General features: G+C 40.5%; 1 protein-coding gene across 3 annotated transcripts in view; it reads right to left on the minus strand.

Moving 5' to 3' along the window:
* Positions 1–1,949: 1,949 nt before the first annotated feature.
* The window catches only part of tfcp2 (transcription factor CP2), a 37,541-nt gene continuing 12,977 nt past the window's right edge, over positions 1,950–26,513 (minus strand). The window contains exons 6-17 of one of the 3 annotated variants that reach the window (XR_004410544.1): positions 26,040–26,192; positions 23,097–23,207; positions 20,217–20,305; positions 20,081–20,129; positions 15,014–15,079; positions 14,439–14,532; positions 10,460–10,550; positions 9,388–9,497; positions 8,014–8,156; positions 7,633–7,684; positions 5,239–7,427; positions 1,950–3,291 (exon numbers count right to left, since the gene is read on the minus strand). Coding sequence is in view for 2 of the 3 variants with exons in the window: in XM_033015819.1 (XP_032871710.1) it covers positions 7,390–7,427; positions 7,633–7,684; positions 8,014–8,156; positions 9,388–9,497; positions 10,460–10,550; positions 14,439–14,532; positions 15,014–15,079; positions 20,081–20,129; positions 20,217–20,305; positions 23,097–23,207; positions 26,040–26,192 (996 nt within the window). In the remaining variant the exon portion in view is untranslated. Of the gene's footprint in view, positions 3,292–4,337; positions 7,428–7,632; positions 7,685–8,013; positions 8,157–9,387; positions 9,498–10,459; positions 10,551–14,438; positions 14,533–15,013; positions 15,080–20,080; positions 20,130–20,216; positions 20,306–23,096; positions 23,208–26,039; positions 26,193–26,513 lie in introns of those variants that run through there. The other 2 variants (XM_033015819.1, XM_033015818.1) reach the window with 2 other exon arrangements.

Here is a 26,513-nt window from a genome sequence, read left to right on the forward strand (position 1 = left end):
ACCCCCATTTACACAGATCCATATGTTCGTATTTGCGCTGGGTATTAAAGTAACATTCCCTGTTTTAGCAGATACTCATATCAAACCAGGCGCATGAACAACATTAGTTCGAAGCATGATGAAAACATCTGATATTTCAGATGATCTTTGTTAACGGGCCCGTTGACAATTCAATGATCTGAACAGTCTCATCATTGATGTTACTCAAGGAAAGCCATTGAGAAAACACCTTTAACTTACATAGAGGGGCAAGGGGGTTGAGGGGAGAAATAGCTACGTTTCAGCCACTGAGTAACCCAGACACATGTAATTATGGCTCAGCTTCGTAAACAGCAGTTGGTAAATAGAAGCCAGGATATTTTGTTCCTAAAGTACACAAAAATGCTGGAGAAACTCAGCGGGTGCAGCAGCATCTATGGAGCGAAGGAAATTAGCAACGTTTCGGGCTCTTCCTTCGCTTTACACTCTCAAAAATCTAATGGAATGCTAGCAACAGAACAGTGCCTTCCTTAAAATCCCAATAGATCATTCATCCCCTGCTCAATGTTGAGCAGAACCTCTGTTAGTTCATCCAGAGCGCAGAGCCCGATTTGAGAGAAGAATTACCAGAGGAGACCATCTGAATCTATTGAGTCTGATTATGTTCTTGCATCAAGTAGTGGACAAATTTCACCTCAAACAACATGATTAGGAAGTCATTAAAAGAAAAGAAAATGTTGGGAGATACTCAGCAGGTCAGACAACCGTGGAAAAATTAACAGTTAATGTTTCGGGTCAACGACCCTTCATCAGAATCGTGGCTTTTTGAATAAAAATGTAATTGACCTGAAACATTAACTCGACTTCTCCCTCCACAGATGCCACCTGACCTGCTGAGTGTTGCCAGCATTTTCTGCTTTGATGTCCAATTATCAGCATCAGTAGTTACCCGATTTCAAAATTACCATCAGAACCATGCAAACCTACAGATGTCAATATGAACCTGCTGCTCTCCAAGCATTGTGACTCTTCCTTCACACTTCAGTCGTTTCCGGGATCCAGGAGTGATCTCCAGAACAAAGGGTGGAACAGAAACTCTGACAAGCTCAGGAATGAGTTTGTAGCAGGGAGATAAGTGGCAAGAGATAGTTGTAACATTAAAAATCCAAACAACAAGTTAGTGGTTTTGCAGATAGTGAAGATGGTTGTGAACGATTGCAGCAGGATCTGGATCGATTGGCCAGGTGGGCGGAGGAATGGTTGATGGAATTTAATACAGAGAAGTGTGAGGTGTGGCATTTTGGGACGTCGAACAAGGGCAGAACATACACAGTAAATGGTAGGCCTCTGGGTAGTGTTGTAGAGCAGAGGGATCTAGGAGTACAGGTGCATGGTTCCTTGAAGGTTGAGTCGCAGGTAGATAAGGTGGTCAAAAAGGCTTTTGACACTTTGGCCTTCATCAGTCAGAGTATTGAGTATAGAAGTTGAGAGGTCATGTTGCAGTTGTATAAGACGTTGGTGAGATCGCATTTATAATATTGTGTTCAGTTCCGGGCACCGTGTTATAGGAAAGATATTATCAAGCTTGAAAGGGTTCTGAAAGGATTTACGAGGATGTTGCCAGGACGAGAGGGTGTGAGCTATGGGAAGAGGTTGAGTAGGCTGGGTCTCCATTCCATGGAGCGCAGGAGGATGAGGGGTGATCTTAAAGAGGTATAAAAAAAATCATGAGAGGAATAGATCGGGTAGATGCACAGTTTTTTGCCCAGAGTAGGGAAATCGAGGACCAGAGGACATAGGTTCAAGGTGAAGGGGAAAAGATTGAATAGGAATCCGAGGGGTAACTTTTTCACACAAAGGGTGGTGGGTGTATGGAACAAGCTGCCAGAGGAGGTAGTTGAGGCTGGGACTATCCCATCGTTTAAGAAACTGTTGGACAGGTACATGGATAGGACAGGTTTGGAGGGTTATGGACCAAGTGCAGGCAAGTGGGACTAGTGTAGCTGGGACATTGTTGGCCGGTGTGGGCAAGTTGGGCCAAAGCGCTCTTTCCACACTGCATCACTCTATGACTATCACAAATGAAACTGATGGGAAAAAAGACAAGACAAGGTGGCCATATTCCACAATCTGCAACAGCTGGAGTATCATACCTAGACACAACATGGCTATTAAAAGCCTCTCAAACTTCCATATTCTCTTTGCAGAGAAATACAAGATGTTTTGGGGAAGATGGATAATATGCAAGATTCCAATACAGAATGCAATCCAAACTACTGGGCCCACCAAACCAGAATTGCAGTCAGAAGTTATGCCAGGGATGAAACAAAAGAAACCAAAAGCTGGCCTAACTTATGGTGGAAAATAAGAGAAAGTGCTGGAGTTACTCAGCAGGTCAGGCAGCATCTCTGGATAACATGGCTATCCATGTTTTCCAGAGATGCTGCCTGTCCTGCTGAAGTACTCCAATACATCGTGTCTTTTTATATAAACCAGCACCTGCAGTTCCTCATTTCTAATTTGTGGTGGCTTGGCACACCATCTCTTGGGAAGGGATTCTTGAACATCTCGAAAAAAAGACAGGTGGTGATTTGAGATGGTCAAAAGTCACCCTTCGTACAAATGCAACACATTAATAGCACCCATCATTTGTGAATTAATTAATGATTATTGCACTCACGTCACTAAATCATGTCATGTTATCCCAGGTACTAAAAATACAGATTGCTTTCATTCAGGCAGTACATTGGTTAGCCATAACTGATAGAGATTGCCATTTGGTCTGTTATGTAAGAGTGGAACAAAACTGATTTTGATCTACAGATCCATTTAGTTTTGCATGGTTTTAATGGAATTTTTATTTAACAAGAAATCCTTCCAACTCAGGCTTAAAGCACTTCTGTTGGTATGTTTCTCTGCAAAAGGACAGTCGTGTTTCAAGTGAATGTAAAGGCAGATTCTACGGCCAATGCGAATTTCTTTGAATGCTTAGGGCTGCTTTATTGTGCCTTGATGAAAGTGCTGGCAAATGAGATTAATATAGATGAGTATTGATGCCTACAGTGGGCTCAAGAACCTGGTTCTGTGCTGCATGACCATACGACTCTCATGTACAAAATAAGGGATGTAGCAACATTTCCTGGGCCAACACTAATTAACCAGGAGCCATTTGACCATCTCAAAAACCATACAAAGTTGAGTTAATGTTGCTCCAAACTCAATCTGCATCCAATCCTTACAATCCAGGAGAACTTATTCCAACCAGAATTCAGCCTTTAATCCCTCAACTATAGATATTCTGTATTCTGATACCTTCTGCCAAATTGCAACGCAAGGCAGGGTTCCAAGTAACTTCACCTTTCCATCTCTCCTGCAAATTAGTATCGTCCCTTGGGCCATTTACTCAATGACTGAATGGGAGGTTATTCACAGCCTAATGTACATTTTGCCATTCCTCTGTTGTTCGTTTCAAAGTGGCTTATTATAGAAATCAAAATGGATACTGTTTGTACTTCAATAGGCCACAGGTTATTACATAGACACATTCAAATGGCCTAAAGGCTCATGAATTATGGTATGAATTAAATTTTAAAGGAGATAAAAATTTTGCCCTTGGTTTCTCAATTTTCTGAAAATCACAAATTGGAGACGATTAGAAAATTAAAACTACCATTTACTATTAATTCAACATATTGTGAATTGTACATTTTGCGGATTACATGTTAAAAACATTACAGGAAAACTCACTGATGTATCATATTATGTTGTACAATGTATGAACAAGTTTTCATTTTGCCTCAGCATTTGTTTTACACTTTCTGTAATGGCTGCATAGGAAAAATATTAAAAATTGTAATCATGCACTGTGCTGGAACACGATTACATGAAAGAGGCCGCTAGCCATTATAGCCCGACTGTTATCTATCCCGACTCCCTCCAGAAAACGCAACACATTCAAGAGTTCTAATTTAATCTCTTACATAACGACTGCTCCATTTACGGTCTGTAAACATGCCACAGTAGCAAAGTCTTGACTAAAATGCAGATTTGTTAAATCAAACCTCCGCGTTCTTCCAATTAGTCTTCAAGATTCTCTCAAACCCAACCCACAAAACAAGCAAAGATGTGTTGAGATAATCATGACTGGAAGTCCATTTTAATCCATTTCTTTAATAATTTGAGTTGAATTTTAGAGATACAGCATGGAAACAGGCACTTCAGTCCACCAGGTCCACACCGACCATTGATCACCTGTACAAACTCGTTCTGTGTTTTCCCACTTTCTCATTCACTTCCAACACACTGGGGACAATTCACCGAGGGCCAATTAACCTACAAACCCGCACGTCTCTGGAGTGTGGGAGGAAACCCACGTGGTCACAGGCAGAACGTACAAACTCCACACAGACAGCACCCAAGGTCAGGATTGAACCCGGTTCGCTGGCACCGTGAGGCAGTGGCTCTATCAGCTGCTCCGCCCTAATTACTACTTAATTAAATAATATTTCAATATGAACTTCAAACAGCGGACAATTCTACTATTTTGAACTAAACTGGTTTCCTCAGTAACCAGACCCTTAACTACCTGATACGAGGAGTCCCAGGTTACTTTTATCTCACACAGTCAAATCAGCTCAATAAGGCCTTCAACCGAACATTGAGGGTCCCTCACCATTTTAATTTCTGATGCATTTTCTTACATTTCCTTAAAAAAAAATAACATTGACCATTACCACTGGATGGGAAAGGACCATTGCTCGATTATAAACAGTTTAGCCTTTGGTTCCCAAATGTCATTGAACTGATGTTAGTGGCAGAGTCGACTTCATAACCAAAATTGAGGTAAACCTTATTGCAGTTGGTAGCTATGGATCAGCAATTAGAATAGCAATTATCTTATTTCTGAACTCAAATGATGAGACTCCAGAGTTCACCTGCAGAGTTCCAATGGAAGGCAATTATCTTCCCAGTCTCCTGCCTGCCTTCCCAATGACTATACACCTACAACGTTGGTTCAGCCATGTTCCAGCTGAAAAAAATTTAGAGATATAGATCTACATTTGAGTACAACTTCATTCACTACTATATCCAAATGGTCTCCCACGTGCTACTTTTTTAATAATAATATAATACCTAAAATTGAGTTAATGTTGCTCCAAACTCAATCTGCATCCAATCCTTACAATCCAGGGGGAGAACTTACTCCAACCAGAATTCAGCCTTTAATCCCTCAACTATAGATATTCTGTATTCTGATACCTTCTGCCAAATTGCAACACCGATCTCGTGTTTCACAAGGCAGGGTTCCAAGTAACTTCACCTTTCCATCTCTCCTGCAAATTAGTATCGTCACTTGGGCCATTTAGTCATTGACTGAATGGGAGGTTATTCACAGCCTAATGTACATTTTGCCATTCCTCTGTTGTCTGTTTCAAAGTGGCTTAAAGTAGTTTAATTATAGACATCAAAATGGATACTGTTTGTATTTCAATAGGCCACAGATGATTACATAGACACATTCAAATAGCCCAAATAAAGGCTCATGAATTATGGTATGAATGAAATATTAAAGATCAAAATTTTGCCCTTGATTACTCAATTTCCTGACAATTACAAAAAATACAACTGAAATGTTACTGCATCACAGGCCATTGATGGGAAGGTATTATCCTGAATAAAGTGGATTTTAGTGAAGTGGATTTAGTGAAGGAAGATCTTTTTAAGTTGAAAATGCTTCTATTAAATCTTCCTCCCTTCTTTCAATATGCTGGGGTTTTCCATTATAGTTTTCCATGTTAATTCACAGAAACCAACTGAGCAAGCAACTCAAAAGTTGCATTGATAAGCATAGACGTTGGCAAAATTCAGGCTCAATCTCCAATTATTTCTGAGCGACAACAGTAAAGAATAAGATTGGAAACTTTCACAGGATTGGGAATTCGGAGTAAAAGATATTACCATATCAAGCAGAAGATTTGTCTGGAAGTTCAGCAGCTTTCAAAAAGCAACTGCTTCATTGGATAAATTCTACTTGTTGCTTTTCTACACTGTTCAAACCACATTCTGCAATAGGAAACATGACAGTAATTCACTGAATTAAGACAGGAGGATCTGATTCTTGTCATCTCATAAAGCCTTTTACAAAAGCTGTTTCCAAATAGAGATTCAAGATTAGACCAGAACACAAGTTCCAGCATTGCTGCTGACAGAAACGTAATTTGATTTTATACACATTAAAAGTTATTTGAAACTTGTTTGATGAGCTTACTGTCTTCATGGCTTTCACTTGACTGTGTAGGAATATGCAGAGCACAGGCAGCTCATTGGTATCCAAGGTAATTCCTTCTTAAATGAGCAAAAGTGACCACACATAAATAAGGTGGATCAGACCTTGGCTAGAGTGGCTGAAGTGCACAGTTGGTTGGGAATGAGGAAGAAATGAGAAAGCAAATTTGAGAGATGTCAGGCATCCTTGTATCCTTGCATTTGCAAAATCCTCCAACAAGCCACTGCTTGTGAATGGTCACCTGGATTAGGATTTCAACCGGAAGTCTACATTTGGCTAATGGACACTGTGACAAGTTATTGCACTGCTTTGAACAGGAAACCTTTCCCAAATTAACGTCCAAAAATATTTTGCTTAAAAATCCTTTCCAAATTTTGCACATAACCAACTAAATAAATGGGATCTCATTTTCAGAAGGCAAGACATGGATGAAATAAGTAAATCAATCCAATACTTTACTGCAATTACTTAACCAAGTTGAAAGTGAACTGCATACCCTCAGAGGTAAGTAGATTTCAAATCATACCAGGACTGTACAGGAAAGGCTTAAGCAAAGTACTGAACATGGATTGAGTTACAAGAGCTGACAGTCTGTGGCAATTCAAAATAAGTAGCAAATGGCTGTACTAATATTAGCTCAGATGCAACATGGAAGCAAACTCAACCAGATAAAATGCATGTATGATGTACTTTTCAGCCAGGTACTAAAGATGGTGTACATAAATATATAAAGGTGCAAATCAAGAATGAAAAAACAGTTGATCAAGCTCTGGGCTTGCTGCACGTCCCCTCCCCTCCCACCCACCCAAAATCAAGAACAGCAGCGAACACACTTATCAGGAACAATTTCATATCAAAGTTGAACAACACGCACATTCATCTGTCAGGTGTTCTTCTTTCCTCCATCTATCCTCTTGCCCACAATTTAGGACCTGCTTCAAGAGAAGTTGGTCACTTGCGTCAGGCTGCTGAACATGTGCACAATCCCATCACGGTTATTCCTGCGCCAAGATAGATAGCAGCATACTCGAGTCTTTGCGGCTTGGAAATATATTGCTGCTGGGAGTAGGAGCCACAACGTAGGGGTAAGGTCATTCACAGAAGACGTTATCCTTGCAAATCAGTCACTTGAGGATTATGTGGTAACTGTCACTGCCCTCGGCTGTAGGAAGTAAGCGGAAAAAGCAAAGACATATTACAAAACCTATCACTTTCCCAAAAAAGGGGGGGGGGGGGGGGGGGGGGGGGGGAGAGAGAGAAAATGCTTGAAAACCCAAATATTAAGCTAAGATTTTTTTAAATTCAAGAGACTATAATCAGGGCTGCAAATTTACAGAAAATGTAAATTCCATTGCTGGAACAGTTACCTTTTAAGGTATCGAGAACAAAACACGATTCATCCTGGAAGTTTTGGATCATCTGGAAAATAATTTCACTATACTTAGGTACACATGACAAAGTACCATTACACATGGAACAGAACAGGAACAGGCAATTCTAACTGTTGCTTTCCTCAACTTTTCAATGTTAAGAACATTTCATAGATGTTTTGCATTTGACTTCAAGCCCACACTAAAGCTACTTTGCGCACCTATGGCACTTGGAAAATCAACCACTCTGTAACTGTCATTCCATAGAATCATCGTGGCACAGAAGGAGACCACTCGAGCCACCCATTTCATGCCAGTTCCGCGGAGAGATATCCAAGTCCCTATCCCACATTCATCAAAATGCCATTAGTTATTTACCTCATCGCTCACAAGCACGTGAATACCCGTGGGGCCCTGTTTATAGATCTGGTGGATTTGACGGGGAGAAATATTGAAAAGTTGAGCAATCTTCTCTGTCATTTCAATTGCTGTTAACTCTTCCAAATAAATTGCATGGTACACTGAAAAATGGAATGCACAAATCAAATGTTGCAGCAATAAAAATACATGTTCTATATTAGTTTAGCTTATAATGAGCTTTAACTTTCATCGCTTTCCATTTACATTCAACATATAGGAAGAATATGATAGAAACTTAGGAAAATAGGTACAGTATGCCATTCGGCCCTTTGAACCAGCACCACCATTCAATGGTGCGGTCTCTGTGGGCCGAAGGGTCTGTTTCCATGGTGTATCTCTACACTAAACATATTAGCATTTGTGTTATTGCATTTACCCACACCAGTGGTCTGAAACAACTCAACTCTGCTTGCTGATGTTGGACAAACCCTGAATACAACAGGGAGCAGCTTGAGAACAGGTGTGGCAAGTCAGTGAAACTCCAAATTCAAACAGGTTAGTCAAACACCACTACAACGAGCACAAAGTGGAATGCTCCAGTTCAAGCCAGAGTTCCAAGTCAAGAGCAGTATGCTGGGTGACCAGAGGTTTGAAAAAGGCCTGTTCCGAGGGAGTGAGGAAAAAAAGCAGCAGACAATTCTTCTTTATCCCAACCTGTTGCGTTGTTGAGCAGTGGGAGACGTGACCAATTTGGAGCTGCTCTTTTCCACCCCACGACCTGCCAATTCTCTGGGATTAATGTGAAATGTTAAAGAGTTTTATGTAAACTCTTAAAAGGGGGCGGCACGGTGGTGCAGCAGTAGAGTTGCTGCCTCACAGCGCCAGAGACCCGAGTTCGATCCCGACTACGGGTGCTGTCTGTACGGTGTTTGTACGTTCTCCGTGACCATGTGGGTTTTCTCTGGGAGATCCGGTTTCCTCAAATTCCAAAGACATACAGGTTTGTAGGTTAATTGGCTTCTGTAAATGACCCCTAGTGTGTAGGATAGTGCTAGCGTACGGGTGATCACTGATCGGCGCGGACTCGGTGGGCCAAAGGGCCTGTTTCCGCACAGTATCTCTAAACTAAACTATAATTTACGTAAGGACATGCAGTGAGTTTTTAAACCGGCAACAGAACCAGAATTTGACAACTATGCAGTCAACTATTTAATCTACCTTTTCCAATACATACAACCATCGTGCAGCTTTGTTGGTTTGGGATTCAAAGGAAAAAAAAGACTGGACGGATGATTGTTTTTCTCATTAATCAATAAGTTTCAGAATAAGCTTATATTTAAGAGCAGAATTGACCTTAATTTTGGGTGCACAGGGAGGCTTTGATGTACTCACCATAAAAAGAACTGTTCGCAGAATCACCATTTTCATGCTTCTGGTGTTGTTGCTCTCGGGCCTGTTGTGCTTCCTGACAAACGTAAATGGTCAGCCTTGGTCTAACCATCCTAAACGTAGAAGAGAGAAATAAAAACTAGATTCCAACTCCCTCAACAGCCCTTAATGCCATAGCTAAGCAAAAAAAATGATTAATCCCAGAAAGATTGGCAGGTAGAGGTCATCTCCAAATTGGTCATCTCTCTCACTGCTCACTTGTGAGACCATGGTGCTTGCAATTTGGTGCAAGGTTAAAAGGGCTGCATTTCAAAAGTAATTCATTAGTTATGAAGCAGCTGGAAATGACCTACAAGTTGGTGTATGTCACTGCAAGTTTTGTTTTGTTTCCTTGATTTAGTCTAATGCAGGTTAACCACCAACCTTTCCTGCTATCTCAATCCCTTTGTGATTAGAGATCATTTAAAAGAACTGCATTAAACTAAAGCAAAACTTGTGTTGTTGTTATCATTTTTCCTTAATCCATCACCACCGAAACACATTACCAGCCACTATTTACTGATTCGGTGGAATTCTACTGTAGACAAACTGGTCTGCAGCAGAATTACTCTGCAGAACAGTAGTTGCAGTTCAATGAACACAAAAAGATTCAAAACATTTAGAGTTGCATGGCATGGTGTCATATAAATGCAAGTTCTTGTCAGTTTCTCTTCTCAAATTGGTCCTTTAAATGTAAACCAGCATTCATACTGAATCTTTGCTGTCAAAAGTTCCTTTGTGGACATTTTATCTGCTCCACTGCAAAAACTAAACTAAATCACTTCCATGATTTACCCCAACCTAGTTTTATGATATAGAGACTTTGTCGGCTCTTCAAAAAAAAAAAAAAGGAAATATAGTTTAGGCCATCTACAGGTACAGATAAACAGCACACATTTCTTAGATGTAGATATATACCTTGCTTCGTTCTCTCCTGTAGATTGTTGTAGTTGGAGCTGTTTGGGAACAGACATTCTACTAACATTTAAATTTCCAAAATTTAAAATTGAATTGCAAGCACAATGAATGAACCCACCTTCCTTTCAGAGCATTAAAGAGCCGGATACCATCTGCAGGACCACAGATCTGGATTACATCATCTCTAGTCAGCTTTAACAGATCTCCACCTGTGGATACAAGCAATAGAACCTCAAAACAGGCAGCAGAGCCAACGTTTGCACATATTCCCCTATGCAAACCCGGTCACAGTTCTGAAGGAGTAGAATGATCAACTTCTGGTCAAAGTACAGAATTAGCATGCTTGATCATCTCATGAGTTGGCTTTTGTTTTTAGATTAGATTTCTGTCATTCAAGGTTTAAGAAGCAATTAGACAGATACATGGATAGAACAGGTTTAGAGGGATATGGGCCAAATGCAGGCAGGTGGGACTAGTGTAGACAGGACACGTTGGTCGGAGTGGGCAAGTAGGGCCCCGAAGGGCCCATTTCCACACTGTAGGACTACCCACTCCATACCTACGGGATCTTTCCTACAATTCAATTTATTTTAACTTTTTTTTTTTTTAAATTTCCTTTTCAAACATGTAAAAAGATGAATTGAAAAAGACAGCATATTTATCAATTATGGATCAGTTCTTAATATTGCATCAAATGATCAATTCAAATAACTCCCACTACTATCTCACCCAACATCCATACAAAATGTTCAAGAACTCGAGCTGCTCAACCTGCGCATTTAATTGAGCATAGGGGAACAGAGAGAAAGCTGAAAATCCAATGCCTTCAAGTCATTTAATATGTTCAGGCAGCCAAAAAAGTTTATTATATCTCATCACATCCTCAGGACAATGGAAAACACTGCAAAACCAATTAAGTTATGGTGCTACAAAGTCAAAAACAGCAACAAATTTGCGCGCAGCAAGTGAATTAAAAAGGCAACATACGAGTTTTTGGCCATGCTGGTTGAGGCAAGAATGGTGGTCGTAGCAAGAGTCGCCCGTTCAGCATCGATACAGTTTACATCTACTAAAACCGACAGACTTTTCATCCAAAAGATGGCATTTCAAAAAAGAGCAACATTCACTGAAAACTGAATGAAGACAATTTGTTTGTACCAGAGAGCGTGTCTTAGTTTCAAATTTGACTTGGACAACGCTACAAATGAGCTCAAGCTGATCCAAATTGCTCAATTTGGCTCAATAGCACTCGTTTCAAAACAGTGCATTACATAAAGGATTAGTTTCAAGTGATGGACTCAATCATACGTTATCAGTTCAGTGGAGTTGTATGTCATAACATACATATTTTTACCCCGAGCACGGAGTAAATGAACTTGCATTAATTATAGCGCCTTAACACATCTACAGTATGGTTTAAAAAGTAGTTTCAAAATAATGGAATACTCAAAGTGCAATGGAAAGCATATAAACAAATCTGACATACAATTTGCGCACAGCCAAGTTTTCCCAAAATCAAATCAGATAATAATCCCCCCCCCCCCACCCCACCCCCAGCGGTGCTGTAGCAATTATCAGAACACAGAACATCCTTGTGTTGAGAAGTGACACAAGGTTTCTCATCCAAACTGGAGACAGAGCCTTATTTAACATCTCATTGATTGCAAATCACTTCAAGTTGCAACATAGCAACACAATACCACCCCCACCACGCTCAATAGCTACATGCACACACTGCCATGAAACCCGACTTGTATGGCCATGACATCCTTTAATACTGTATAGAGGTATCTGGTGTGATTGTATGTGGGCTTGGAATCCAAAATGTGCTTTATTCAAGGCAAGAGTGACAATGATAGTCAAACTGACCCAAAATGCTTATTGTAAAAATAACATCACAGACATCATACATGGAGATTCATCGCAAAAAGGATAAGAGTCCAAGCCTCTTGCTCCCTTTGATCTTTAGAAGCACCAGACCAAACAGATTTCATGTTTTCTGACCAAGAGGGAAAGAAATATAATTTATATTATGCCGAAAACACAGATTCAAAGAGATTGCATCTATTTGCAGGCAAATTTGCGCACAGTAGGGAGTCACAAAATAAAATAATTTATATACTGTTGGTTGGTGAAGGAACCGTGGCCAGACAGCCAACAATTTCCTGCTCTTCAACAGCTACAATACCAGCTCTGCCGACCATCTGTATAGGCAGAGGAACCTCATTGCAATAACTCTCTGAAAGAGCATCTCCAGACAATGCAACACCTATTTGCACTACATTAGAGTACAGTCTATCCACAAGTTATTGCCCTGTCCCACTGTACGAGTTCATTCAAGAGTTCTCCCGAGTTTACCCTGATTCGAACTCGGGAGATTTACGGTAATGGCCGCTCGCAGGTACTCGGGGCTCTCATGGACATTTTTCAACATGTTAAAAAATTGTCACGAGTCTTCCCGAGCTTACCGCATTTTCCCCCCGAGTACCTGCCGTTAGCGTTACGAGCCGCTAAGAGACGTCCTCGAGCTCCGACGTACCCGCTACGTTCATTCTACGTGCTTACCACGAGTTTGATTTTTTTTTAAACTCGGGAGAGCTCTTGAATGAACTCGTACAGTGGGACAGGGCTTTAATGAACACGTTTTGTTCTCAGATGGCCACAAGTCAATTTCGTACATAAACTACAATGATCTATGTCTTACCATTGACCTGATAAATTAACTATGTTTTTTCTCTACACAAATGTTGCTTGACCTAGTTTCAGTATTCTAGAAATTATTTTTGCACTTCTATATGATTTATTATAATTTTAAAAAAAACTGTACACAGCATTCCAGATTATCTTCTAATCTTTTGGTTTTTCAGTCTCCAGTCCATGAGATAAAGCAACAGTTCACCAACTATATTTCAAATTCTTTAATGTTTGAGTTATTGTTTTTGCTACAATGCAACGGAAACAAATATCACAGTTCAAATTGAGTTTTCCACCCCATGCAGAGTTATGCAATCCCTAGTTATGTTATGTGGCTTTAACACATTCAGCAATCCATTGCCGTTTCCCCCATCTCAGCACTTAGTGTCAATAGAAGATAGATGGTCGTGGACTTGGTGGGCCAAAGGGCTTTTTTCTGTATTGTACGACTCTACGACAGCTGGTTTCTTGGTTCTAATGCAACGATGGTCAGTGTTGTTCTAAACATTCCTCTTACTCCCTCTCTGCTCCAAGATATTGTGTCCTTCCAGTGTATCCTTTCTGGATTACTATCTTAGCAGAGATTGAAAGAGACAGCATGGAAATGGGCCCTTCAGCCCACGCCGACCATTAATCACCCATTCACACTAGTGCTGTGTTCTCTCACTCTCTACAAACCTGCACGTGTTTCGGACGTGGGAGGTAACCGGAGCACATGGAGGAAACCTACGCAGCCACAGGGAGAATGTTCAAACGCCACATAGATACCACCGGAGGTCAGGATTGAATCTGGGTCTCTGGTGCCGAGAGGAGCAGCTCTACCACTATGCTTATTAACTTTACTTCAACTTCCCCATGGAATATGAAAACAAATTCCTTCCCTCCCTCCAATTACTTTTCCTGCCTACCAAATTCCACAAGTTTTAAAATGTTTGATATTAGTTAATAACTTCAAGTGCGTTCGTTTATTCCCCTCCTTCCTGTTGAAGTAAATTGGAACTATGTTCACCAGGGCCCTTCATTTTGGCTGTGTCCCTTAGAGGGGGGAAAAATACACCTGGATGAGCTAATAAAACATTGTGCTTCCCCACAATGGAAATGATGTCGTCATCTTAGGAAAGGACCGCTATTAAAGTGCAAATCTATATTTTCCCACACTATTGAAATCTCACTTAATTGGTCAATTAAATGTCATATTACAAATCTTCAGTTTGATGCTCTGGGGAATGCGTCAGAAGTTGCTAATGTGGTTCACTGAAGTGCTACAGTGGTGGAGACAATCCATCTGGTCCTTTGGAATCTAAATCCTGGCCCTAGAGATGGAAAGAATGAGTCCAATCCATTCCAGCATCCAGGTAATTTTGACACATTTTCATCCAAAATAGTTAATAAGCAAAAGGTACCAGAGAAGTTTGCGAAGAGCCTGCAGTATGGAGAAAATCGATTTCTGTGCAACCACTGCTGAGCATCCTGTGGTGTGGCTGTTGCCAACAGATTCTGCAAAAACAAAAGTCATAAGTCGATTCTTTGACAAATCTCCCTGACATTATATACAGATGTATTACCCGAAGAGTTTGTGTAGATCCAACCACTGCCATTCCTCAATTCCATGCATTAACGGATATCAACTTTTGTCCCTAGGAGGAGTCACTTGCCAGACCAAGGAAGTGTTGTTTTTTTTTTAAATAGCAAGTGTAATCATAATCTGAATTATTTCACCTTAAACAATTGTCATTCATGTAAGGAAAAAAACGTAAATGCTCAGCTACATATATATTTTATAATAACATTGCATCACAATGCCCCAAAACCAAATGACAATTATGATTACTTGTTTAATTCCATGTTAATTTTCTCATGACTATGGGAACTCATGAGGATTTATTACAGATACAGCAGTATTTTGTTTTGTTTTTAAACAGAAAAAAGTATTTCATGACAAGGCAATAATGGCATCATCAGACAATGAAAAGCCTACCTGATTTTCAGTGACGGGGGACACTGACAGTTCTCGACAAGCCCACTTTCGAAAGGATCCTAACGTCTGATGAGAAAAAGTTACTTGTGAAGTTCTGGAAAAAGCTAGAGAAAATGTATTCTCTCTTGCGGCACATGTTCACATGCTCGTACAGATTCCATTGTGTACACTTTGGTAAAATCTAACGAGGCAATCACTTACCAAATCTTGTGAAAATCCAATAGAGTTATTGAGCTGTAATTGTGCAGAGGCATGATGACTTCAAAAGTGAGGTTTCAGAAAGAACCCAAGATGATAACATTCATGCCAAATTTAATTTCAATTGTTCCCAAGACCAGAAATTAACATTAGATAATATTCATGCCAAATTTAATTTCAATTGTTCCCGAGAGCAGAAATTAACGTTAGTAGACAAATGGGTGAATAACGTTTATATGGTACCTTGCATGTCCTTTGAACATACGAATGCCTTTCACAGCCAACAAATTGCTTTAAGTGGTCAGATAGGCAAATGCAGCAGCTAATTTGCGCTTAGCAAGATTCCACACGAACAGAAAATACAAGAAATGTCCAGACTAGGTTGATGGTGTTGGTTGAACAATGTGTAAGCCAGGACAGGAGAGCAGTTGCTCCTCTCCAGGCAGTTCTAGAATATTTTAGATCCAGTCTCACAGTGAAATAGGGACTACAGTTTAATCTCCAAGGTGAAAACCAGGGCTGTACTGAAATGTCAGTTTATATCACGTGCACCTGAATTTAAGAATGGGACTTCAATCTTATCTCAACAGATTGAGGAATAAGATTGCTACCGCAAAGGAAACCTGATAACTATAGAAGTGCGTAAAGAAACCTATATTTTCTCCCATAATTCTCTCATGTAAACCAAAATATGGCATGTAGACAAAAATGCTGGAGGAACTCAGCAGGTGAGGCAGCATCTATGCAGAAAAGGAATAGGCGACGTTTCGGGTCAAGATCCTCTTCTTCAGCATTTCCATAGATGCTGCCTCACCCGCTGAGTTCCTCCAGCATTTTTGTCTACCTTCGATTTTTCCAGCATCTGCAGTTCTTTCTTAAACAAAATATGGCATGCATCGTTTAATGCAAACGTCAAGATCTTTTACTTAGACCTATATTTATAAATGTATTGCATCTCAATGCGCTTCTGTTCTATACACAAATGCTACAGCAATTTAATACAAAACTCAAGCATTTAGAAATCAAAATGAATAACCAGATAACTCCACATTTGTATCTGAATAATAACAGAAACTTTCACTTGAACCGGCGAACAACTGGAATGGTGCAACAGCTCAACGGGACATGGCACAACCACAGGATTGCACTGGACCATTGAGATAGAATGCAAGGTCAATTCCTACAGCGAAGCACAACTCGACCACCACCAAGTTTTTAAAGATTAAAGGCGATAGCAAGATGAAAAGGTCATTAATTGCAGGAAGAAAAGTTGAAGCACGAGATTGGATTCCTCCACCATAATTGGGGTGGCATGGTGGCGCAGCGGTGGAGTTGCTGCCTTACAGCGCCAGAGAGACCCGGGTTCAATCCTGACTACAAGCGCTGTCTGTACACACTTTGTACGTCCTCTCCATGATCTGCGAGAGCTTCCTCCCACACTCCAACGACGTACAGGTTTATAAGTTAATTGGCTTGGTAAAATTGTAAATTGTCCCTAGTGTGTGTAAGATAGTGTAAGTGTGCGGGGATTGCTGGTCGGCGGGGACTCGGTGGGCCGAATTACAGGCCTGTTTCTGCGCTGTATCACTACACCAAAATGGAGAGAGAAATGGAAGTGCAGGATTAGAGTAAAATCCCCAAAATACTAATCATACCCTACTTTTCTATTCAGTGAACTACCTACTGGCATTGCACAATAGTGTCAATAGGCAGATCAGAATCCTCTCTTTGGACAGATGAGGATCAAACCTGGATATATTTCAAGTTTCTCAACAAAACCACAGAGAGACTGCCAATACAATGTTTCTACAGAGGACTACATCCTTTTTTTAAATGTCCAAAAAACAAAAGCCTAGCTTGGAAAAAGCACAGGTGCAAGGATTCCAAAGTTGTGAATCTGTGGAATTCTCTGCCACAGAAGGCAGTGGAGGCCAATTCGCTAGATGTTTTCAAGAGAGAGTTGGATATAGCTCTTAGGACTAACGGAACCAAAGGATATGGGGAGAAAGCAGGAATGGGGTACTGATTGTGGATGATCAGCCATGATCATACTGAATGGTGGTGCTGGCTCGAAGGGCCCAATGCCTACTCCTGCACCAATTTTCTATGTTTCTAAAGTGCAAGCAGAGATACTACTGGACTTTTAATGTGAGAACCCCACACAGTTGACAAGCAGAGCAATTCCCTGCTTCCCAATACTTCTCCAACCAGCTACAGCAAGGATTTTCAGAGTTCTTTCTGGCTCCATCTTGATATCACCATGATCCCAAAGAGACCTCCTTTACACTTAACTGTACAAGTATAAGAATGTTGGCAGCCCGAGACTGCACGACAGTAAAATATAAAACAGAGTTGGGAACAGTGGAACCATCAATCTCCTTTAGCTAAGGTAGACAAAAATGCTGGAGAAACTCAGCGGGTGCAGCAGCATCTATGGAGCGAAGGAAATAGGCAACGTTTCGGGACGAAACGTTGCCTATTTCCTTCGCTCCATAGATGCTGCTGCACCCGCTGAGTTCCTCCAGCATTTTTGTTTCTCTGGACATTTGTAGCAGCGCCTTCTGCGTCCACCTAAATAATTCTATAAGAGGTCGTATTTTTGTGACTTTATTTCCAAGGTTATTCTATTCAGGATCCCCCATTGCAGGAGAAGAGCTTACCTGAAGCAACTGAAAAGTGTGGAATTTTCAACAATATCCCCCACACTCTTCCACATGCACATTTACTTTAAGATTCTTCCTTATGCGACAATTTGCATTTAGTTCACACTAAATAATATGGGTTGCGCCAATACACCTTCAACAGCAGAGTTCCAGAGTTAGCCAAGCTGAGGTTTGCACTAGAAGAACTGCCCGAGCCTTCTGAACATCTCTTCTTCCTTTTTCCTCAACACAAATAAAGTTTACCAGCAAGTGAACACCCACAGAACTCTGTTAAATTCTGAAGAATTCTCTCGTACATGTTTCCATGCATAAGAGGCCAGAGCCTAGGAGAGGTATGAAGACTTCAGTGCATTGCGCTACTTAGAATAGTAAAATTAAGATTGATCTAGGGTAGCAAATGGATTTTGATGCAACTGGGAGACAAGCTAATAAAATGGGATGGGCATTGTAATTTCAAAATAAACCAACTTGTGCAGTTGAACAAATCAAATTTTAATTATTTCCAATAATAAAGCTGCATTGTAAATTTAGAATTAGTGCCAATTAGCATGGAACACTTGGACCAGGGTTCAAGATTTTGATCAACTTCAAGGCGGTTACGTCTATACTGCCCATTAAAACAAAATCAAAATAAATATAAACCAAATGAACAAAAACAGTAATCTTCCCAACATTTTGCCAAACTAATCTACATACGTGCTTCTTTGCTCAACTACGATTAATAGGTTGTTTTTGCAGCCTGACCCACATCACAGGCAAGGAATTATGCATTCAACTATTTAGCTTTATAAAATTATTCCCATACCACATAATATTCAAGGTTTTTAAAAATTATTCTTGCCTACATCGACCCCATGCAAAAAAAGTAAACAAGTAGCCAACACCTTCACCTCATCTAATCTTCTTGAGCAACAACTATCTCCCGCAAACGGCCTGCCATCTTATGCATCCAGAGATAGTTGAGTCTCCATTTATATTTGTACAACGAGGATTCAGAACTAGATAGACACACAATGCTGGAGTAAATCAGCAGGACAGACAGCATCTCTGGAGAGAAGGAATGGGTGATGTTTCGCGTCGAGACCCTTCTTCAGACCCGTCTCGAACCTAAACGTCACCCATTCCTACGTGTTATATGATCAGCTTTGCAAATCTAACGCCCTTTCAATTGCATTTTACATGTAAATCTTATTTTGCTTTTTACCATATTCCTTAAATTATTTTCTCAACACTCCCAATCCCAACAGCTTAAACTTAGTCAACTACAAGTTTAGTTTTCCTCACCCACAATTATAGTTTTACCTTTATACTGTGAAGCTTTACCCCCAAAATAAGAAATACATTCAAGTAAACGTTCCTTCACCAATTCAATTGTCATAGCCTTAAGTTCACTGGTATGTTTTAGAAGATCAGGAAAACACTTGTCTCAATACTATTAGCATAGTAGAAGACACAAAGTGGTGGAGTAACTCAGGCAGTATCTCTGGAGAACATGGACAGGTGACCTTTTATAAGGATTGAAGAAGGGTCCCAACCAAGAACGTCACTCCAGCACTTTGCGCCGTAAATCAGCATTCTGCATTCCTGGTTTCTACATTAGCAGAGCAGTCCGAGTTAGGCGACAGGTGTTGTGGAGATTGCCCAGTCCTCCAGTGTCAAACAGCCCTTCCAACATCCAGGATAACATACAAATTGTTAAATGGGCAAGGGTATTGATAGTCCATGGAACAACTCCAGACTTGGTTCCACAAACTTTCAAGTGGATTTCGCGACACAAGAAATTTAATTTCAATAATTATCCTCATTAACAGCCAACTCCACCATTACAGACCTTCATAAGAAAGGCAAGTACAGATGTCTGTATAAACTACTGATTGTACATTATAAAAGTACAAGGATGAAAAGTGGAATGCAACAAAAAAGATACCAAGAAGTCAAGCATGTTGGGGGAGGGCAGCCACAATCTTGGCGGGCTAGAATTAAATATCCAGTACCCAAAAGTTCCAAGAATTCAGAACTGGATGCGTTTATTGAATCAAACTTCCTCCAAGACATGCAAAGCTTAGAATGGTTGATCATCCAAAACGGAAACTATGGGGATAATAATGAAAACCTGGCTTGGAAGAACATTAAATGACGCACAAAATTCCCCGTTTATTGTGATCAACGTTGAAGCATATATTGAATGCTAGAAAAAGCCACTTACATCAGTGGTTGCAGGAACTGGTTCAGGCTGATGATGAGGGGATCCATTCCTGAAATTAAATTGACAATTTATATTAAAAATAACTCTGAAATGCTGGAAATTGTATTGATAAGTACATGGCAATAATGAGACATACCCTTCAGCAATGGTAAAACTGCCATGTGAACTTGTAAATCCAGGAGATGCTGTGTTGTTAACGTAGGAAATATCTGGCCAGGGAGAACACTGGAAAGCCAATTAAACACATAAATCAATGTGATAATTTTCCCAAATTAAACACGTACATTACTTTTAATTAAGTATTAACAGATCTCTTCAGTTTACTGTGTAGTTTATTTTGCATTGAAATATACACCTATTTCAAGTCATGCAAAACACTCAAGACTTCATTCCTTTGGATAGTAGGGGGCAAAGAAGTGGTTATGGTGGAGAATTGTTGGTAGAGCTGCAATGTCAAATAGACCAGACCATGCCCAGATAACATTGGTTACCTTAGATGCTTTATTGCAATGTATTCTGCATATGTAAAATTGCTTCACAAATAACAATGACCCAAAACATAAACCAAAATGCATGTGGCCTGAAGATGGAATCTCATGTAGATAGGGTGGTAAAGGAAGCTTTTGGTGTGCTGGCCTTTATAAATCAGAGCATTGAGTATAGAAGTTGGGATGTAATGTTAAAATTGTACAAGGCATTGGTGAGGCCAATTCTGGAATATGGTGTACAATTTTGGTCGCCAAATTATAGGAAAGATGTCAACAAAATAGAGAGTACAGAGGAGATTTACTAGAATGTTGCCTGGGTTTCAGCACCTAAGTTACAGAGAAAGGTTGAACAAGATACAGTGGCTTGCAAAAGTATTCATACCCCTTGAACTTTTCCACATTTTGTCACGTTACAACCACAAGCGTAAATGTATTTTATTGGGATGTTATGTGATAGACCAACACAAAGTGGCGCATAATTGTGAAGTGGAAGGAAAATGATACATGGTTTTCAAATTTTTTTACAAATAAAAAACTGAAAAGTGTGGTGTGCAAAAGCATTCAGCCCCCTTTACTCTGATACCCCTAAATAAAATCCAGTGCAACCAATATTGCCTTCAGAAGTCACCTAATTAGTAAATAGAGTCCACTTGTGTGTAATCTAATCTCAGTATAAATACAGCTGTTCTGTGAAGGCCTCGGAGGTTTGTTAGAGAACATTAGTGAACAAACAGCATCATGAAGCCCAAGGAACGCACCAGACAGGTCAGGGATAAAGTTGTGGAGAAGTTTAAAGCAGGGTTAGGTTATAAAAAAAATATCCCAAGCTTTGAACATCTCACGGAGCACTGTTCAATCTATCATCCGAAAATGGAAAGAGTATGGCACAACTGCAAACCTACCAAGACATGGCCATCCACCTAAACTGACAGGCCGGGCAAGGAGAGCATTGATCAGAGAAGCAGCCAAGAGGCCCATGGTAACTCTGGAGGAGCTGCAGAGATCCACAGCTCAGGTGGGAGAATCTGTCCACAGGACAACTATTAGTCGTGCACTCCACAAATCGGGCCTTTATGGAAGAGTGGCAAGAAGAAAGCCATTGTTGAAAAAAAGCCATAAGAAGTCCCATTTGCAGTTTGCCACAAGCCATGTGGGGAACACCGCAAACATGTGGAGGAAGGTGCTCTGGTCAGATGAGACCAAAATTGAAGTTTTTGGCCTAAATGCAAAACGCGTGGCGGAAAACTAACACTGCACATCACCCTGAACACACCGTCCCCACTGTGAAACATGGTGGTGGCAGCATCATGCTGTGGGGATGCTTTTCTTCAGCAGGGACAGGGAAGCTGGTCAGAGTTGATGGGAAGATGGATGGAGCCAAATATAGGGCAATCTTGGAAGAAAACCTGTTAGAGTCTGCAAAAGACTTGAGACTGGGGCGGAGGTTCACCTTCCAGCAGGACAACGACCCTAAACATACAGCCAGAGCTACAATGGAATGGTTTAGATCAAAGCATATTCATGTGTTAGAATGGCCCAGTCAAAGTCCAGACCTAAATCCAATTGAGAATCTCTGGCAAGACTTGAAAATTGCTGTTCACAGACGCTCTCCATCCAATCTGACTGAGCTTGAGCTATTTTGCAAAGAAGAATGGGCAAAAATTTCAGTCTCTAGATGTGCAAATCTGGTAGAGACATACGCCAAAAGACTTACAGCTGTAATTGCAGCGAAAGGTGGTTCTACAAAGTATTGACTCAGGGGGGGCTGAATACTTTTGCACGCCACACTTTTCAGTTTTTTATTTGTAAAAAAATTTGAAAACCATGTATCATTTTCCTTCCACTTCACAATTATGTGCCACTTTGTGTTGGTCTATCACATAACATCCCAATAAAATACATTTACGTTTGTGGTTGTAACGTGACAAAATATGGAAAAGTTCAAGGGGTATGAATACTTTTGCAAGCCACTGTAGGTCTTTATTCTTTGGAGCGCAGAAGGTTAAGGGGGGGGACTTGATCGAGGTCTTTAAAATGATGAGAGGGATAGACAGAGTTGACGTGGATAAGCTGTTTCCATTGAGAGTAGGGAAGATTCAAACAAGAGGACATGATCTGAGAATTAAGGGACAAAGGTTTAGGGGTAACCTGAGGGGGAACTTCTTTACTCAGAGAGTGGTAGCTGTGTGGAATGAGCTTCCAGTGGAAGTGGTGGAGGCAGGTTTGATTTTATCATTTAAAAATAAATTGGATAGGTATATGGACGGGAAAGGAATGGAGGGTTATGGTCTGAGTGCAGGTAGATGGGACTAGGTGAGAGTAAGTGTTCGGCATGGACTAGAAGGGCCGAGATGGCCTGTTTCCGTGCTGTAATTGTTATATGGTTATTAACAAGCCAATTAGGCTGCCTGTTCCTCTCCACTCCAGTTTAACAATTCACAGTAAAACATTTTACAAGCTTAACAAAACCACAGGCCCAACGGGTTTCTGAAAACCAGTACCTAGATCTGGTTTGGCAGTAGGCGTACCTCTGTGAGAATAGTTGTATCATAAGAAGGTTGATACTTTTCCTTCTCTTGAGGAGTTCGCTTCTCCATTTTTTCCCTGTCTGTTTTCTGTTTTCTATCAGCGCCTTTTGGCTGCAAACAAATCAGATGCAATACAAAAAAACTGAGAACAAATAACATTCAAATGGTCTTGCCTACAGTCCATTTTTACAACCATGATGGTTAAACTGATCGAGACACATAAATCTTCATGATTAACAGCAGACTGTGAAGGTTTATTTCCCAAAAAATAACTACCGTTTCATTTTCATTCTCATTTAAAAAAAATATATACCCCAAAATAAATATGTAACACAATAGGGGATCATCCCCAGATGCAAAAGAAAATTGAATGAAGACTGAACAGCATGCACTCACTCCTCTGCTGACTATGGGCCAGCATCTGGATTCAACACTTCATTCAGAAAAATAGTATGCACCTTTAATTACAGAGAACCAGATCAGCATACATCAGACAGGCAGGAAGATATACAAATAAAAGAAATACATAGACCATGAATTCTGCCTGCATCTTGTCTACAAATGAACACAGCCCAAGTGAAAAAGGGGCTCCCCCCCAAGACAATTCTCTTCTGCCTTGATAACTGGCAGGCAAAGGACCACAGCAGTTTAAGCAGGCAGCTCACCACTACCTTCTCATAGAACAGTACAGCACAGAAACAGGCCCTTTGGCCCACAATATCTGTGTGGAACAGGATGCCAAGATAAACTCATCTCTGCTGTCTTCGCAATGACCCATGTTCCTCCACTCCTTGTACATCCTCATTCCCAGCACAGTGGTGCAGCTGGTAGAGCTGCTGCCTCACAGCACCTGAGATCCGGGTTCGATCCTGACCTCGGGTGTTGTCTGTGTGGAGTTTGCACGATCTCCCTGTGACCGCTTGACTTTTCTCCGAGTGCTCCGGTTTCCTCCCACGTACAGAAGTGCGGGTTCGTAGGTTAATTGGCCTGTTTCCATGCAGTACATTTAAATTCAAATTCAATTAAAAAAAATAAAATCCATGTACCTAACTAAGACTCTTAAATGCCATTATCGTATCTGCCTAAATCGCCACCACTGGCAGCACGTCCCAGGCACTCACCACCCTCTGCAAAATAAAAAAAACAATCTTTGCCCCTCACACCTTAAAGCTATGGCCCATAGTCTTTAATATTTCTATCCTGGGAAAAAGATTCTGACCGCCTAACCTATCTGCATCTCTCATTTTATAAACTTCTATCAGGTCTCCCCTCAACCTCCAGAACTACAGAGATAACAATCCACATTTGTCCAACCTCTCCTGACTACTAATACCCCCTAATACAGGCAGCATTCTGGTAAACCTCTTCTGCACCCTCTCCAAAGCCTCCACATCGTTCCTGTAATGGGGTGATCAGAACTGCACACAATACTTCAAATTCTCCCTATCCAAAGTCAAGTTGTATCATGACTTCCTGGTTCAAGTAGGTAAAGCAAGCAGGTCTTATACTGCTCTTATTCGGAAGAGAATTTTACTACAAAATCGGTGATATCATGTTTGAAATAAATAGGGGTCTGGCAAGAGAGTCTACAATAATGTACACAGGTCAGATATCCCAACTCAGGAAAGGACATACTGCAATTGAGAGGGGGGGGGGGGGGGTGGGTGCCAAACAACATCTGCTTTTGCTTCTTCATTCTGGAGTATTGTATGTAGATTGATTTTTAAAAAATGAATTTAATCAATTTTAAAATAAGGCTCTAACGTAACAAAATGTGGAAAAAGTGAAGGGGTCTGAATACTTTCTGAATGCACTGTATGTGCTAATAGATATCGCTTGCTACACTTTCATAGCATCTTACTAGAGCAGCACATAATATTCTGAATTCCAAGGAGGATGTTATAATGAACTATGAACATTAATCAGACTAGTGCACCCTCAGAGCCAAATGGTAAATCATGGTGGGATGAATGGGGATGGCGAGGAAAAAAAGAATAACATCAAACAAAGAGCACTCAGTTGAGAAAGTGCCAAGAAACCAACGGTTCCAGGAAAAGACTATTCATACTTTCTCTAAGAGAGTGGTGCAGAGGAAAGGGGGTTCGACATGTTGCATTGTGTAACAAATATTTGTATCTATATATAAATTTGGTTACATGCCTCATTTGGTGCTGTTGAAATACTGAAATGTTCACAGTCTGCAGCCATCAAGTGCAATGAAGAGAATCTCCATTGTTTGAGCTGTTAACAACTTTTGTTCCATCAGTGGGAGCTTCACTTCTTCTCAAATCAACGTCAAGTAGTCCAAGCTTCAGATATGTAACTACTTTGAAAGTTATTTTGTCAGTTACATCTTAAAGTAGAAATGCTGCAGATTTCCATTTGGGTTCTGATAAATTAGACAGTGCTCCAGCTGGAACCACGACTCCACTCAGTAGGATTTGTTTCATTGAATATGTCACAACAGCTCCTCGGAGTGCTGGTTTTCCTTTATTAAACTATACTGGACCAAATGACCTCCGGTACCTCCATAATTGGGCCCTAACTTGTTTCCTCTTACAAATTTACTGTACGTGCCCATAGAAGTCTTTTTGATTTTCTCTTAGGTTAGCTTCAGGTTTACCGCCAGACTTTGCCTGCTCCACTTATTTCCTTTTACACTTTTAGTTTGACCTTCCTATAGCCAACTACATCTCCTTTTTGCATTGCCAACCTGACATGTGCCCTTAAATTTGTCACTCAGGGATCTCTAGTTTGTCAGTCTATCCTTCCTTCTCAATAGAAAGTTCCTGGACTGTTTCAGACTACATCCTCTTTAAAAGCAGCTCATTATCCATTTACAGTTTATTTTTAATTAGAATGTCCATGACACCGATCAACAAACATCATAGCAATCAGGAAAAGCAGCATTGGTTACAAAGCAATGTAGCCTATCTTCCATACCTTGAATACTTTGATTTGACAGCTAGCTGAATGAAGATGCTCTGTATATTCACTGCTCTCATTCTCCTTGAACGTATCTATTTGAATCCGAAAAGGCACTCCTTTTTCTCCTCCGTGTTTCCTAGTTGTGAATTCAGTACTAATGCAATGCACCTGAGGAAACAAGATACATGAATGAGGAAAAAGCATCAAACAATAGGGGGGAAATTACTGCAACACAAGCTTTGTTCTCACCACACATCCCATTAGTGGTCCCAAAATAAATGACTGCATTCAAGAGCTTTTTCATCTGCATTATCAGGAGCATTGTTAAAACTTATGATCAAATTCCAAAAGCATGGGGCCTTCTGTTTGATGTGTCCCAACAATCATGAAGTCATCAGGAGAACTCGCCATTCTAGCTTGGCCAAACATTTTCCCACAAGTTTCCCCCCAAAAGATGTATAGAAACAAGTTAGTTTACTTGTATGACCT

Source organism: Amblyraja radiata, chromosome 46 (assembly GCF_010909765.2).
Source record: "Amblyraja radiata isolate CabotCenter1 chromosome 46, sAmbRad1.1.pri, whole genome shotgun sequence".
In the NCBI taxonomy this organism is placed as follows: domain Eukaryota; kingdom Metazoa; phylum Chordata; class Chondrichthyes; order Rajiformes; family Rajidae; genus Amblyraja; species Amblyraja radiata.